The sequence below is a fragment of the Haplochromis burtoni genome, unplaced genomic scaffold (genome assembly GCF_018398535.1).
Source record: "Haplochromis burtoni strain Fernald_Lab_line unplaced genomic scaffold, NCSU_Asbu1 Contig_43, whole genome shotgun sequence".
Classification (NCBI taxonomy): Eukaryota; Metazoa; Chordata; class Actinopteri; order Cichliformes; family Cichlidae; genus Haplochromis; species Haplochromis burtoni.
The window spans coordinates 1,466,112-1,482,327 of NW_024582404.1; the positions used below are offsets into that span (position 1 = coordinate 1,466,112).

The 16,216-nt window shown below is 44.2% G+C and overlaps 1 protein-coding gene across 5 annotated transcripts in view; it reads right to left on the reverse strand.

Annotated features, from left to right (window-relative positions):
* Positions 1-1,268: 1,268 nt before the first annotated feature.
* wdfy3 (WD repeat and FYVE domain containing 3) overlaps positions 1,269-16,216 on the reverse strand; it is a 127,115-nt gene continuing 112,167 nt past the window's right edge. For all 5 annotated transcript variants that reach the window (XM_005921962.3, XM_005921964.3, XM_005921960.3 and 2 more), the window contains 22 exons: positions 14,532-14,680; positions 13,795-13,915; positions 13,239-13,324; positions 12,767-12,847; positions 12,546-12,600; positions 12,338-12,457; positions 12,088-12,205; positions 11,605-11,711; positions 11,006-11,159; positions 10,811-10,902; positions 10,510-10,722; positions 10,142-10,283; positions 9,816-9,970; positions 8,889-9,047; positions 8,298-8,477; positions 8,025-8,207; positions 7,613-7,706; positions 7,343-7,486; positions 5,863-6,090; positions 5,591-5,702; positions 5,191-5,388; positions 1,269-4,505 (listed from right to left, as the gene is read on the reverse strand). In XM_005921962.3, the coding sequence (XP_005922024.1) occupies positions 4,385-4,505; positions 5,191-5,388; positions 5,591-5,702; positions 5,863-6,090; positions 7,343-7,486; positions 7,613-7,706; positions 8,025-8,207; positions 8,298-8,477; positions 8,889-9,047; positions 9,816-9,970; positions 10,142-10,283; positions 10,510-10,722; positions 10,811-10,902; positions 11,006-11,159; positions 11,605-11,711; positions 12,088-12,205; positions 12,338-12,457; positions 12,546-12,600; positions 12,767-12,847; positions 13,239-13,324; positions 13,795-13,915; positions 14,532-14,680 (3,012 nt within the window). In that variant the 3' untranslated portion in view covers positions 1,269-4,384. The remainder of the gene's footprint in view (positions 4,506-5,190; positions 5,389-5,590; positions 5,703-5,862; positions 6,091-7,342; positions 7,487-7,612; positions 7,707-8,024; positions 8,208-8,297; positions 8,478-8,888; positions 9,048-9,815; positions 9,971-10,141; positions 10,284-10,509; positions 10,723-10,810; positions 10,903-11,005; positions 11,160-11,604; positions 11,712-12,087; positions 12,206-12,337; positions 12,458-12,545; positions 12,601-12,766; positions 12,848-13,238; positions 13,325-13,794; positions 13,916-14,531; positions 14,681-16,216) is intronic.

The window sequence follows — 16,216 nt, forward strand, 5'->3', positions numbered from 1 at the left end:
TTTAGTTCTTAGTTTATGAGCAGCACTTGGCAACAGCGGGAAGGAAGAAGAACTCTTTTCCAGAACAGGAAAAGACCTCACCAAGAGGAAATGAACATAGCTCAGGCAGGCACTGCTGTTTGCTGTTCCTGGGGACTGAGAAGAGAAAAGAAGCATGGGGCGACCTTTGACATCAGACCGGACAAAACACAAATTAAAGGAGAGTAAACAGAACTGGAAAAAACACGGCAGCACATAAACACAGCAGGAGTGAAAGGCTGGGAGTAAACACAAGCACTCAGTGTATCATGGGAATTTTTTTCAGTTTCTCCTGTCCAGGATTTGGCTCACACTGGCTCTCTAAGGCTACGTTCACACTGCAGGCGAAAGCGCATCAAATCCGACTTTTTTGACCCTATGCGACCCATATCCGATCATGGTATGACAGTGTGAACGGCACAAATCCGGTATTTTCAAATCCGATCTGGGTCACTTTGGTATTTGGTACTGAATCCGATACATATCTGATGTTTTAGAAAGCGACTGCTGTTTGAACGGTCCTGTCGCATTAAATCCGTCTTTTACATCACTGACACAAGACAGACGCCAATTATCAGCGCCGGAGAAGACATCGTGAACGCTTCCTGGCCATCCAGTGTAGATGTTAGTGAAAGTGTTGGGAAGACAACGTTGGAGAAACGTGAACATTTTATTTGTACTGTATAATCTGCAGATTCTGACAGAAATCTGCAACTATCCTTTGAAGCACCGCTCCTCTAAAACAGCAATAAGGGTCATTATTAGGCCAAATGTAAATAACAAAATAACTTTATAACTTAAAGCAAAATTGGGAAACATAAAGTCTGAAACAAGTCTTTATATTAAGGGCCATCAGTCAAACAATACTGTTGCTCTGGGTCTAAACGGAGTGCGTTGTGTGTGACGTCTTCTTTTGCGCATGCGGCCGCTTTGAGCGTTCACACTAGAGCGCGTTTGCTGTCACATTTTATTTGTAGTGTGAACAAGCAGACAAAAAAATCGGATTTGATCAAAAAATCGGAATTGAGCTTTAAGACCTGCAGTGTGAACGTAGCCTAATACATGACCATATTAGGCATATCCTCTCCCTCTGACATCACACAGAACCAAAAGTAGAAAAAGAAAAACTTGACTGATCTGTCTAACCTCTGTGAAAGTAGCGTGTCATGGATGCGTAGGGTCATTAAATCTTTTAAATGTTAAGAAGCTCAGACGTTGCTGTAACTTAGAAACGAAGCAAATGCCTTTGGTGGGAAACAGCAATTTTTTATTGAAATGAAATGAAAAAGAATAAGTACCAGATCTATTGCATTATTGTAACATTTTGGGACGGGGAGGTTACTCTACTGTGGGTTTTTTCTCTCGTAGGATGTAGTGAACACAAATATACAAGGAACATTCAGCTATTACAGATTGCACACCAGATACTGTAGTAACGCAGTCTAATACAAGACCACCAAAATAATCCAGATTTCTCCTTTTTTTTTTTTCCTTTCTTTTTTTGCTTTCGATTAATCCTTAATTATTTTTTCCCCCATAAAGAGTACAAAAGTCCACCCAGAGTCGGGGTCATGATCTGCGGCTTTGTACACAAACCTGTCGCTCGGTATGACCCGTCAAACAATGCCTCAAAGAAAAACAAAAAAAAGAATAAATCCAGCAAAAAAGAGAGATAATCTAATGCCAAACATGTACAATGCACTGACACAGAAAGTCAGCTGTGTTAATAGACATGCAACAAGTAACAAAACTTGCTGAAATCACAATAATTATATATAAAAGAAAATCTAAACCCAGTTATAATTGCATAAATACTTTGTACAGTTCATTTATCCGCTGTGAAATGCACCTTTCAGTTAAAACGAAAATCTGCATTCGATAAAAACATGACTGTTTTTTTTCCTCTTTTTGTACACGTGAAGGTGCAAAAGGAATCCTCGATTGATAGAAGCCGACTCGGCCGTTTCAGCTGGATGGCATGATTGCACGCTAAGTTACAGTACAGAAAGGCAGAATGATATAAAGGAGGACAATAACATGAGTGCATATTATTATTATTACAAGGAGCGGTGAGGGTGAACATTAAATGCCTGAAGACTTGTGGGACGTACAAAGAAAGAAAGAAAGCAGCTCTTGAATGCACAGTTTGCCCACAGAACCACAAACCGAGTGAGGGGAGAGGAGATGTGCGGTCTTCAACGCAGAAAGAGCCAAACATGGATTTGTGTTGACAAAAGATCAAGTTACATTCAACAACATGAAAGCAGATAAAACCTCTGATATCACTGTCTCAGCGGGGCAGAGAAACGTGTTTTTATACTGTTTGAACTCCTTTGAGTACTTCACATTCTGCCTTTTCAGATGAAATGAAGAATCAAGTCATTTTAATTTCTGGTCTCAAGTAATAAGATAACGGTCGCTGCTCCCTGAGCCTGGTTCTGCTGAAGGGTTCTTCCGGTAAAAGGGAGTTTTTCCTTTCCACTTTCGCCAAGTTCTTGCTCACAGGGAGTCACATCTGATTATTGGGGTTCTTTGGTCACTGTTAAAGTGACGGTCACTAATCTGATTGCACAAATGACACCCCATAGGTTTGAGTTTGTCCCGTGTTATGTTAGTGCAACAATCCAAGTCCTTTTACATTTAAACAGTTAAGCTGCAAATGAATTTAGACGTCTGAAAAACATTAAATTAATCAACTCTACAATCAAGTTAGATCAAGTCAAAAGGTTTATTAATGTCAAGAACTGAAGGGCACGAGGTTCATTTTATGCTCTCAGTCTAAAGTGTCACATCAAAATCCACCGCAGGAGCAACAAGGATGGAATATGAAGTCACAGCACTGATATAACGGTAGGAAAAGAAACCTACAGACTCGCTCTCCTGCAGCTTTACCCAACTGTAAAATATGGTAAAGAAAAGCGAAGCAAGAATACTCTGCAAGTCTGTCTGGCCTAGTCTTTACCTTTAAAGACAAAACACGCCAAGATTTATTAAAAGTCCAACGGCCTACGTGACTATTTACACCTCCTCCAACGTCCACATATCCTCTGAAACATCTCTTTAAAAAGGTGCTTGGCTGCAGCTCCAGCAAGTGAGGATAACGAGTGTTGAGAGCTGCTGTGATAATGCCACAGGGGAGTAAAAATCCAGCAAATCCTCAATAGAAACCAACACTATAAATAAAAAAACAAAACACAGTTCATGAGGAAGTCCCTTTTTAGTGTGCATTCAAGAAGCTGCTTTAAAGCTGTACGGTCAAAAAAGAAAGGACACGATGGACGCTAAATGTGCAGTTACGGGACGCATGTGCGTTACTTTTAACCTTTTTACACAAGATGAACCCGATTTTTTTCTTTCTCTTAATAACAAATTATAATGATGCAGAAGGAACCACAAAATGAAAGGAGTGATATGGTTCTAACAAGAAAGATCAAAGTCAAACTGAACACGATAAAGTTTGTAGTCCTCAGAAAGCAGCAGTAACTAAAATAAAATAAAAAATCTCCAAATGGGAAAAAAGGACTGAACAGATGACATGTTAAAAATTAAACATCATAACTGACACGAGAAAACAGTTTGGCAATAAAAAAGAGGAAACGACAATCAGAGAGTCAACCTCTCTGTCCGCGTGGCGACGGTTTGACACTCAGAATAAATCACAGGTCTGTAAACAACAAAACGATCGGGAAATTATAAAGAAGTCATTTTGCATAACTAGACCCACTAGTACGGTCAACCCAGAGACATTAATTATGGACATTCATCTCCCTCCCTCCGTGTTACTCTCGCTGTGACTCGTGACGCAGACTACACACAATCGTTTTTCTGTTTTTTTAAAGCCAGGAGTGGTTAGTCACAACGCTATGTTACAGGCATTTCTTTTTACTTCATTGACCTTATCTTTTGTTCTGTGTTTGCTCCTTTTAGAGTTAAAAAGGCCGTGATACCTATTTACACTATCAACAAGTTTTTGTCTTTTATCATCCTGCTGTGAAAGCTGAAGGAGTTTTGCCTGTTTCTCGATCTCTAAGCAAAGATGGTGGATGACTGATTCGTGCGTGCTGCGTTTTTTCCCTCCGCTCCAGGTGAGTGCCGGTGGTAAAAGTGGGGACTGAGTTTCTTTCCATGTTCTTTGTGACCCGTTGTCCTCGTTCACATCCGTTCTCCTTTGCTGAGCTCCGCCGCCGTACTTGAGTCGCTCCCTCCTGCGACACCCTGTCAGTGCGGTACAGTGCACGTGGTTACTGAGGGTTTAAAGGGGAAGGAGTTTCGGGAGATGCAGAGGGAAGTCGGATAGAGGAATGAAATGCTTCCCGGGTCCTCAGGAGGGGCTTGTTTTGGGGCTGGCGGCGGGTGGACGTGGAGCTCAGTTTCTGCAGCCGTCCTCGACGCTTCGCTCATGCTGGAGGTTGTAATAACAGTTCTGACAAACACGCACAGGTGACGAGATCTTCAGCCGTTTGATCTCCGATTGGAAGCGACTGCACCTGTGACACGGGGGGAGATAAGGGGGAATTTCTTTCACAGTGCAGAAGAGAAATGAAGATGATGCTGAGTATTTTAACACATTCACTGACGTGAGCCACGATTTAAACCGTTAGAAACAAACAAACAACCCCAATATTTTTTTTTAAACTCACACAAAATCAGAGAATGAAATATTTTATTTGCATAAGATCTCAGAAACCTCAGAGAGGCCCAGAGACTTGTCAGCAATCCTTTGGCAACCTCCAGCGGGTGATTGCTGGAGATAGTGAAACTTGGAAAAAGTGAGCTGCAAAATGGAAATGAAGACCGTTCGCCTGTTGCTGTGCAATGGTAGCGTGCACAGCAAAAACACACAAAGGACCCCAGATCGAGCCTTGAGGAACACCAGAGCCAAAATCTGACAAGGCTGAGGTAAAAAAAATGAAGTGCAATAAAAAAAAACCTGTGTGGGTTAAAGCATGTAAGCACTGTTACTTCCATTAAAACTTCAAGAACTTAAATTAGAATTTATGTACTGGTACTGGTACCAGAAGAAATGGTAATGGTTCATTTTGCATCAAACTTACATTGATTCTGGATATACTTATTTATACCTATAATGGTATTTTGTTCTGACACTTTCTGGTATGACAATGACATATAAAAGCATGCTTAGGTGGAAAAACTGCAGAGTAATGATCTTACTTCTGGCAGAAGAGCTGTCCGCAGTTCCTACAATGGTGGCGTCGCTCAGTAAGCGAGAAGCGAACCGTGCAGCCGGAGCAGCTGTCCACCACCTCGTCCTTCACCCAGTGGTCTGCTGCCGAACGGCCGGGCTGGTCGCTGACCGACCAGCTAAACACTCTGCCACGGCCGTCACCTACCAGGATTTTACTGTGGTCCCTGGAGAGAGGAAAGCCCAAAGCGGGAGGGAAGAAAGAGAAAAACAAAACAATTACATATCATATTTTAAAAAAATATTTGCTTGGACTGAATAATATATTTTCAAAACAAGACGTTCTTCAGATGTGCCAAAGGAATACGAGCGTTTACAAAAAGAAACTCATTTCCTGTTTGTCGGTTTGGTTCGACCCGGCTCTCTTACTTGGAGATGGCGAGGGAGGTGATCTCGGCTGGGTGAGCGTTGTCCTTGCGATCAAAAGCCGTGTGCATGGTGAGCTTACTCCGGAAGACCAGCTGGCGCTCCCATCTGTAGCCTGTGAACGCACAAAAACAAACACTTAACTAGCAACATTTTAACGTGAGTCATTAGATCAGCAGACTAATCCTATCTATTTGTTGTCTCCCCTTCAATGGCAGAATAATCACTTAGAACATGAAAACACAGCATGGTTTTTGCAGCTGCTGGACACCCACCTGCCCTGAGCTGGTTATATGTCCGTGCCTCCATGGTGGACGGATGCAGCGGCTGAGGCACTGAGCCCTGGCCTGAGTGAGCTGGGTGAGCGCCTTTAGTTTGGCCCTCAGAGTAATTTACAAACACGAATCCGTCCTTCTCGTCGATGCTGAGGGTGTCTGACCAGCGGTGAGAATCGTCAGAGCCGCTGTCCATCGACCAAGATGCTCCTGCTCGGGCCGAGGGACCTTAAGGGTATTAATCAATGGAAAATTAACAGGAAGAATATCTTATATCAAACAAAGGTTCTTATATTAACAAGTAAAAACAAACATCAGTGTTGGTAATCTACAGGGGTCGTATTATTGCTCTATTTCTATGACCAGAGATTCTGGATTCGATGTTTCAGCCTCATGATCTCACGCTCTTCAGGAAGTGAGCATCAGAGCGCAGCAGCTAATGAGAGCAACGCAGCAGCTAATGAGAGCAACGCAGCACATGCTGCTCACCACAGTTCAGCTGACACAGACATAAACAAGGGAACATTTTATACTAACGCCAAAGTCAAAGCTGACACCGATGATAAGATTTTAGTTTTAGTTTTTTGCTCTTGCCTGACAACAGAAACCGAGATATCTTTCAATCTGAATGTCCTCATTGACTGATTTCAGTCTGACTGACATAGACAATGGAAGGCAAAACGCTGCTACGCCTTTAACAATAGTGCGAGCTGTTCACTCCAGTAGCAAACAAGTGCACATGTGTTGTGCTTTGCTTACACGTAAGATAATTTTAGTGTTAGTTCTGGATCTGAATGTGTGCTCATTCAGATTTTAACACAGCTGGTCTGTGCTCAGGGAGGTTTGTTCACCAGCTGGGAGCTGTACTAATCCAGCTTTCTTCCTCATCTACAGAGATGTAAAGACCTTTCTCATGTTTTGGGGCCATGCACAGCTGGTCCTTCCATCTAAAAACCAGAATGTTATTAGCACAGTAGCTCATCCAGCTGACGCCCATCAAAATTCACAGGTTATTGTCGGTAAAATGACAATTGTGACCTTGACTTTGAGCACAACGACCCATTAGGTGATCAGTGTGTGTTTGTTGAATGACCTTCTGTAAAATACTGCAGGAAGAGTAGCAATTCTTGCGGACGGACAAATGGATGACAGACAGCTCAGCATCGCAAAAGCTCATTGGTTCTTTGGCTGAAGTGGTGTGTAAAAAAATTGCTCTACACAACCTGTCATCCACACATTCACACACTGGTGATGGCAAGCTACATTGTAGCCACAGCCTCCCTGGGGCGCACTGACTGGCGCCACCGGGCCCTCTGGCCACCACCAGTAGGCAACGGGTGAAGTGTCTTGCCCAAGGACACAACGACCGAGACTGTCCGAGCCGGGGCTCGAACCGGCAACCTTCCGATTACAAGGCGAACTCCCAACTCTTGAGCGATCGTCACGATCGCCCCATAAACACGAACTTATATCTAAGTACCTCTGGGTCTGTGGACGGTGCTACCCGGCTGGCTGCCTCCACCTGTCGAGGGGTTGCGTGGCGCTCTGGGCTCTTGGCTCAGACTGGGCTCGTCTGCATCCGACTCACTGCTGTCATCATCACCATTGTGACTCTCACCGCCCTCTGTGAGACCAAGACAAGTTTGCACCTTTCTACAATTTTTTTATAGTGACATGCATTGTGTGATTTGTGTTCCGATGACTCGATCTAGCAGCTCCAATGAGCTCATTTATTTCTATTAGGACTCACCAATCTTCTCGTCAGCGCAGCAGTCAGGCACATCTGGCTCTACAGGCTCAGGAGCAGGTGTTTCTGGTACCTGGAGGAACTCCATTCTCCAAAACTGTAAGATTTAGCACAAGGAATACTTTTATAGAATAGAATAAAATAGAATAGCTCTTTATTGTCATTGTTGCAAAAACAATGAAAGGCAGTTTGGCATCTCTTCATGTGTGTGAAGTACACAATAGTGTAAGTGTTTACACAACAACACAGACAATATTTAATATTTTTAGAGTTAAAAAGTGAAAAAAATGACAAGCGTTCTGTCGTTATAATACTCGACTGTTACTCATTTATATAACAGCACAGAAAACACGTGTTTGAGTTGTAACAAGCGACTAATAAACTTAAAGAGGGATGTGTATCCACGCGAGCTCACCCTCACAACGCCGTCTGAGTGCCCGGTGACAATGACGTTCTGCGTGTCCCACTCGTTCATCTCCGACACGCAGCAGCAGAGGATCTGCTGGCTGCGGCCAGTGAAGGTGTTGGCGCTGGCGATGGGGCTGCCGTTGATGCTCCACACGTGAATGTAGGTGCCCGCGCAGGACACGATGTCCCCCTGTGCAAACACAAACACACGTCGTGTCGTAAACGATCCAAACTACACCCACAGTTTCTCTGTTCCACGTGTGACGGAGGACAAACTTGCCGTCAGCTCATTGATGCACAGAGCCGAGACGGGCGCTCGGTGCCCCCTGAGCTGCGTGACGAAGGAGAGCTTGTTGAGGTCCCAGATGATGCAAGTTCGATCCCGTGAGCCGCTGACGACAATGTGGTACGCCGAAGACGCCGTCAGACACGTCACGGCGTCCGTGTGGCCAAGCAGCGCCTAAGATATCACACGACACGGGAGACGCAATGGCATCAAGAAACTTAAACACCTTAACATGCAGGATTTCCTCGTGTCATTAGTGTGCGGCGAGATTAAAGTCTGTGCTGAATGAACTCAGCAGAAACACGAACCCATCAAACTAATTTCATGGGTCAAACTAATTAAACCCTACAAGGATTAAGCTGTCATTGATGAACTTTGGCAGTCGCAGGAGAAACAGTCCTCTATCCTTCCTCTGAAGCACACCGTGTTCAGCTTTGACCTAGCCTTCTGACTGGTTGGACCTCGCACAGTTGAGAGTGCTGCCAGGTTTCTATAAATGTTTTCTGCTTTAGGATAATTTAAAGTTTGATGACTGAAGCGCAGCTGCTGCACGAACCTGCACTGCGTCTCTTTGTGTTCATTTACCTGTTTGAGCGTAAGTGACTTTGCCCTCTCCTTTGAGGTTCCCGTCTCCCACACACAGATGGCGGTGCTGGTGCCGCCGGTGATAACCAGCTTTGGGTTTGGACATATGGCACAGAAGATCTGGCCCCACTCTGACAGACACTCGTACACCACCAGCGCCTGAAACAAGATGGAACATTCAAATCCGTTTGTGGAAAACTGAAAAGATCCACGACAGTAACAGCTTCTGTTCTCGGGACTGTTATCTTCAAGCTTTCCATTCATTGGTTATTCATTCTGATGCATTTAAACAAGAGGCATCAATTGAGTCAGGTGAAGCTGAGTATTTGTAATGATGTAGGCGGCTGTAAGAGAGGAAGGACACCTCCCAATTATCTATCACGACACCGTCTGAGGTCTAGACAAATACTCTTGCAGACACGCAGCAACGAGGCAACAAACTGAGAAAACAGGCAGGAGAAAACCAGCTGCAAACCCCAGACTGACCTTAGAGGGGGTCAGACATGAAAAGGTGCTTCTGAGCATGAGAAAGTGTCACCAAATTAAAATCTAAATCTGTTTCAGCTTGAAGAACGTCTTCTTTCTAGCTGCCAGCAGGAAAACAGAATATATACAGTGCAAATCAGATGTGATTTAAAAGCTTCTTTAATGGCTGCAGATCTCATGTAAAATGCATTTTTAGTGAAACACCAGCAGGGGGAAACGGTGCCTTTACTTTTTTCCACCTTTACTAGGAATCCTCAAGGTGAAACGAGAAGCAAACACGTACAGTGGCTCATTTTTAAATTAGGTGAACTTAATCCACAATTATCGAGAAAGGAAGCCGGCAAACACAACATCTGTAAAAGGATGGGGGTCACTCACACATAGAGACTACATCCTGGAGATAAAAAGGTGTTTGAGGAGTTTAAACTTCTCACTACTGACCTTGTCGGAGTCATAGTTAGCCAGGCGGCAGCTGAGATCGGCGTAACCCCAGGCAAAGGTCTTGCTCCAGGTGGGAGGAACCAGAACTTTGTTTTGCTCTACAGCGAGGATGCCCTTGTCAGTGGGCACAATCTGTCCCACAGGGTCTTTCAGCTCTGGAAAACAACGCGCACGCACGAAGAAGTGTGAATTTAAAGTAGTTACACACCTTGTATTCGCAAACAGACCCCACGAAGCTTTGTTTACACAGCAATCAGTAGCGCATGCATCCTGTTTACTGAGCAACACTGTGAGCAATTAATTGACCGCATGATGTGCGTGCGTACCTTTAACTGGTGCAAGAGAAGGTCTGAGATTGTCCAAGTGATGGAAGAAAATCTTGTCGCTGTTGGAGCTCGGAGGAACGCCGGCAACGTCGCCGTTGGCTTTACTGCGTACCCGTTTAGGAGGGTGGGGCTTCTTGAACAGCTGAAACACAAACATCAACGACCAATGATTCGACAGCGAGATTTCAACATCTACTCAAACCCAGTTAAAGGCAAGAAACCAACCGTAGTATACAGCACGTTAAATGAGTCTGTAATGCATCAATGTTTGTAATGTAACAGGAACCAGATCAGGTAAAATAAGAGGATCCACCCTCCTTAGAAAAGGGTGGAGTATCTAGATTAAAATGAACACGCTTCTGTCTGACCTGTTTGGGGATTTGTCCGAAGTTGTTGATGAAGCCGATGGTGGCCGTCTCTTTGAGCGGGTCGTTGATGTTGTAGATGTCCACCTGACCCTCGTAGAAGAGGTGGTGGAAGACGTTGACCGCCTCCACAGCCGGAGGGCCCTGCTGCTTGTAGCCGAAAATCAGGTCGATCCATTCGTGGAGGTGGGCCGATACGTAGTCGCACTCCAACGCCTGCAGCCGGGACAGAGGACGCGTCGACCGTGAGGGCGGATTCAAAATCACTCAGAGTAAAACCAACCAAGAAGAGCTGATCTCCTACCTCTCTGTGGACTCTGATGAACTCCCGGGGGTCGCCCTTAGCCCAGGTTGGGAGAATGACGTCACCCAGTTTGGTCCCATTCTGCTTGGCACCTGGTGCATGAAAAGCAAAAGAAAAAGCATTAATAACAAAGCAGTGAACGATCCCAGTCAGTTTTTAAACAGTGCTTCGATCAGCTGCGACTCTGATACTGACCCAGGTCAAAGTTATTGGAGTTTAGCAGGAACTCGGGCAGATAGAAGAACTCCGGGATGAGCTCCTTGACGTCGGCCATGTTGTGTTTGGAAGCAGAGAGCCAGGCTTCACGAACGCTGTGGAACATCCTGTCAGCCAGGTCGAAGTGTCCTCCCTGTTATTCACACAAAGACACACTTTAGCCCCCAAAAAGAATTATTCCTACGAGTTAAAAGTAGAGAAGGCGCAACTCCCAGGAAATGCAAAGAGAGCCCAGCAAACAAAAAAATAACAATACCAGTACTATGTTATTAATGTGGTTTCACTGTCCTCTGGAGTTTTCAGACTTACTCTTTTATGGGGCATAACAAGTTAAACAAGAAGAGGGGAACTAACACATTTAGCTTTTTCTATATAAAGTTGGAAATAAAGTTGAATTAAACAAATAAAATAGAACTTATAATGAAAGACTTGATTCTGCAAAATATGTAAAAAATATAAGTAAATCAAATGCAACTATATATAACTTTTAAAAACCCCTCCTGGAATAGAGGGTTGGAGTTGTGTTACGTGTTTTAGTTTTCAAGCTGAACTGTCAGTAGAGTCGAAACTCGTCAAACCTGAAGTCTGAGGAAAATCTGTGTGAAGGGCTCCATCCGGACCAGGTAGGAGGCCACAATCATGGCTGACGAGTAGTGAGTGCCGTAGTGGTACGCCGGGGTTTCACCTGGCAAGGCAAAAAGAGCTTAAAGATATAGACCAGTACCGTGTATTTTTTTTAATTTCATATTTAGTACAGAAATAAATCTAAATGAATGTTATAAATGACTCCAACAAAAAATATGCTGGTGCAGGAAGCATCACACATTCAGGAGCTGGCAGGTTACAGTCTAATCCCACTGGGTCTGAGACAGTCGTCACCCACCCGTCTGCTGGGTGGGTGACGACAGCTCAGGTTCAGTTCACTCTGCATGTTTTTTCTGGGCCTCTCCTGTAGGCAGGAGGACCCACATAGCGAGTTTGTGGTACTAAAAGTCTGTAGATGATATTAACACACATATCTGCTCACAGAGAAACGTTATCTGATGGTCTCCTTTCCTTACCGTTGGGGTCTTCCCAGTCCTTGTACCGCTTCTTGTACTGCGTTAGCCGGGTGTCAGTCTGTGCGCCCATCGGCTTGGCGAGGTTACGAAATGTCTTTGGGTTGGTGAGGTCCAGCTCCTGGTGACCAAAAGCAACCCAAACATCATGAAATCACCGCACTGCCCCCGGTGGCATTCATATCAAAACTGGGGTATTTTCTGTTGTGGACACGGAAACATTAAAACAGCAGCAGATAAAATCTTCAGGCACCTCTGAGTCGTAATCGGCCAGGATCCAGGGGAACACCGGATACTGCATCAGGTCGTTGTAGGAGCGTCCGGCCAGGGTGTTCAGATGCATCAGGTACTGGAAGTTACTGATCTCTCCTCGCTACAGAACAAATGCACACAAACACATGTTGTTGAGCCGTGTGCTTTACTTCAAATCTGAAGTCAGACTAACAAATTCAGGTTCTTACCTCCCATCTCTGAGTCACTGACTTCTCACCAACCAGCGTGCTGAGAAGTCCAGATCTGACACAAACCAGGACAGAGAGGATGAGTCGTTTAAACAGCTCAGTGGACTTTTATTAATCATGCACTCGTGATTTTACGTTTGTAGAGTCATTGTGTTGAGACTTAACTACAGAGGTCAGAATCTATTATTTATAAAAATGATATGATGTGAAGGTGGATGTACCCTTGTTCCACGCTGGTGTTGGGTCTCTGGCCTGAAACAGACTCGGAGCTGTCAGCCAGCGAGGGCACCACCGCCAAGAACCTGGAAGAATCAAACACCACCTATTAATGTCTTTACAGCGCACAGAGACTCACGCAACCTGACAACAACGGTGATATACCGGCATTACAGGGAGAGAAAAAAAGCTTTATATGAGCAGCAACATCAATCTCGGCAAAATCCTTCTCCTCAACAGAGATCACGACAACAGACTGAATCACAGCTGATCACGGCTGTCCAGTAGAACCAGATTATCACTGAAAATAACTCCACCCTGACAACAACTCCTAAAACAGTAAGAAATGATCACTTGCAGCGTGTGAGTGTTGAAAAGAGCACAAAATGACAAGTTTAATTAAACTCTGTGATTGAAATGTGAGTCAAGAAGCTGCTGCTCAGGAACTGCATTTATATTTATATATGTATTCAGTACCTTTGGTAAACCTTGTTGCGAACTCCTTTCTGGAAGGCTAGCAAGTAGTTTCTCCCATCCGCTGAAAAGACTTCCACCGCCATGGGCTGAAAGAAGACGATGGCATACATGAGAGTCGGGAAAAAATTTAAATAAATAGCCCAAAACGTTTACAGATGATCTATCATCATCATTTCCTGCTCCATATTTTTACTTTTGGACTCCGAGAGTAGTTCTGCATGATTCACTGTTCAAAATGATCCTAATTTATCTAACACCAGACATTGGTGCAGCCCATAAACTCGCTTTAGCTCCTTCTACTTTCCCTTTAAGCCAGATTCCTTCTGTTTGCCTGCACTTATTAAATGACATCATACAGAGCCAAGAGTAGAAAAAAACCTTGAAAAGCCATGTTTAATAGAAGCATCAGCTCTGTTATAGTATAAAAGACAGAAAAAAGGAAAAACAAAGTAAGTTCCCTATAAACTACTCAACTTAATTATCCTGTCAGTTCCTATATTAAAAGAAAGCATGTAATGGTGCATGCAGTGTGTGTGCGAGACACGTGCATGCTGACCTGCAGCAGGTAGCGCCTCTTGTGAACCTCCTTAATGTCTTCGTAGGCAAAGATGCTGCAGGTTCTCTTTAACTGGCTCTGTCCTTGTCTCGCTCCTCTGGGGATGATGGCCTCGTGCATACTGGAGAAAAAACACACAACAACCCACTCAAGAGAAGATCCACTCAAAATTTTAATCCCCTGTTTGCGGTGGGTACGTTCCCGTGACATGGGTGAGAATGAATAAACACATCCATCCGTAATGGATCAAACTAGCTGGTAGTGCATCTTTAAATCACTCCAAAAACTTCAAAGTTGAGCTGAAATCAAAAAAGCATTCAGCTAACAAAAGAGCGTGTCTTGAATAAATTATCAGCTAATTGGCGTATGATTTCAGCTCTGTGCTGGTACAGGACAGTGGGGAAGCTTAGGGGGGGGGGGGGGGGGTAAAAACACCAAAACAACCCGAGGGACACACCACAAAGTCTGGGAGACATCTGCTCCTTTTTCCCTTTTTTGGTTATTTTCCAGCAGCATCTCAAAGGAACGGGCTGAGCAAGTTGCACAAAACAATAAATATGAGAAAAGCTTTGCGGACTTTCACAGCGCATGCTCCATCGGCAGCATTACATCATCCCAGCAGCAGAAATTTCCACTGCAGCTTCCACGGGAATGATGTCATCCTTTATTCAGAGAAAGAAAGTGCCGATCCCGCGTCCCCCGTCAGGTGAGGGACGGATACAGAGGCGTGAACCTACTTGGGTGGCAGCGTGTCGATGTCCCTGATCTCCCTGGACACGGTCATGGTGTAGCCGTCGATGACGTAGAAGTGCTCCTTCCCAAACAGCAGCAGACCCTCGCTGGTGTCGAGACCCTGCACTCTGGCACAGCGGTACATGTGCTGAATCTGGAACGCACAACAGCTAATTAGCTAAAGTTTAGAGAGGTCAATTACACAAAGGAAAGCCCCCCCCAGCTGAATTTCCTCTGAACATGGAACAAGTAAATGAGTGTACTTTCTCCACTGGAGAAGTAGCTTTGAGTAAAACCTCTGATCAAATGCTCCACCTGAGCAGAAACACTACAGTCATTTAGAGGCACGTGAGCCCAGAAAGCTAATAATTAATCTTTCTTGTAAAAACTGACAAAACATCTCGAAAGCGCGACTCAGGGACGTGTAAAGGTGATACAGGTACGTCATGATCAGACCAACCTCTTCTTAAAAAGCTTTGATTCACTAATTTCTCCTTTTGAAATGTCACAAATATCTGGTTACATTTTTATTTTGCTTGTTTAATGCAGGTCTTATTATTTGACAGACAGTATAGAGAGAAACTCGCTTTTTGATTGGGCAGCAAAGACGACTTCTCCGGCTGCAAAGAGACCAGTTTGTATTGGAGTCTCTGAACAGGCCGCCCTACTCTGTGACCTCAGCGAGCACTTTTCCTGATTGGATAACAAATCGTCAGTAAGAAGTCTCAAAATGCCAAGATGACCGATGCGTCAGCGGCTAAGCCCATCTTTTATACACAGTCTTCGTCCAGCACTCCAAGACACGGACTCTGTGACCTCCTCGACTTAGCTCGTCAATGTGTTTACCATCTCTGTTCCTGGAATTTTAAAATGCAGGTCACAGAATTACCGATATGCCCGGCTATAAATAAACTTCAACGCTAGGAAACCATACATCGAGGTAGCACATGCATTTACGCTTGTTCTCCTTGACAAGAAATACTACATAAAACAATCCTGCACAAGTGTCACTCCTGTGGGAATGATCCTTGGTCTCACAATATTTCAGTAACATCAAGCAGGGAGTTTAAAGCTTTAACAGATGCTTTCTTACTTTGAGGTTAACAAAAAAAAACAAAAACAATAATTTGCGATGAAAATAGATGAAAATGTCATGTGCCTGAAAGTAAAGCTGATTCATCCAACTACTTATGTATGCTTATATATACTTAAATATATCTTAAAAACTACAAGTCCCAGGAATAATTTTGTAGTGTGCTCACAGACTGTATATAAAAGACGGCGGTAGCCACCGTCACATCATCTTGGTGTTTTCAAACTGGATAACGATGAGTGAGATCTGCCTGAGAAACGTGGCAGTGAGAGGGCAGTCATTCACCAGGTGGGCATGCCCTAAATCCTAACCTGCTTTATCATCTACTTCACTCTAAAAGGAACCATAGTTCATGAAGTAAACTCAATATTAAGGTGCTGCTGAGGTATTAGCAAACACGAGTCTATAGAGCTATACATTCACACTTGTTCTTGGACCAGGGAGGCTGCCCCCTGCTGTCCATCAGGAAGAATGCAGGTTCAAGGCACTTTTCAGACCTGGAGGTTATATCTTTTATATTGTGTGTGTGTGTGTGTGTGTGTGTGTGTGTGTGTGTGTGTGTGTGTGTGTGTGTGTGTGTGTGTGTGTGTGTGTGTG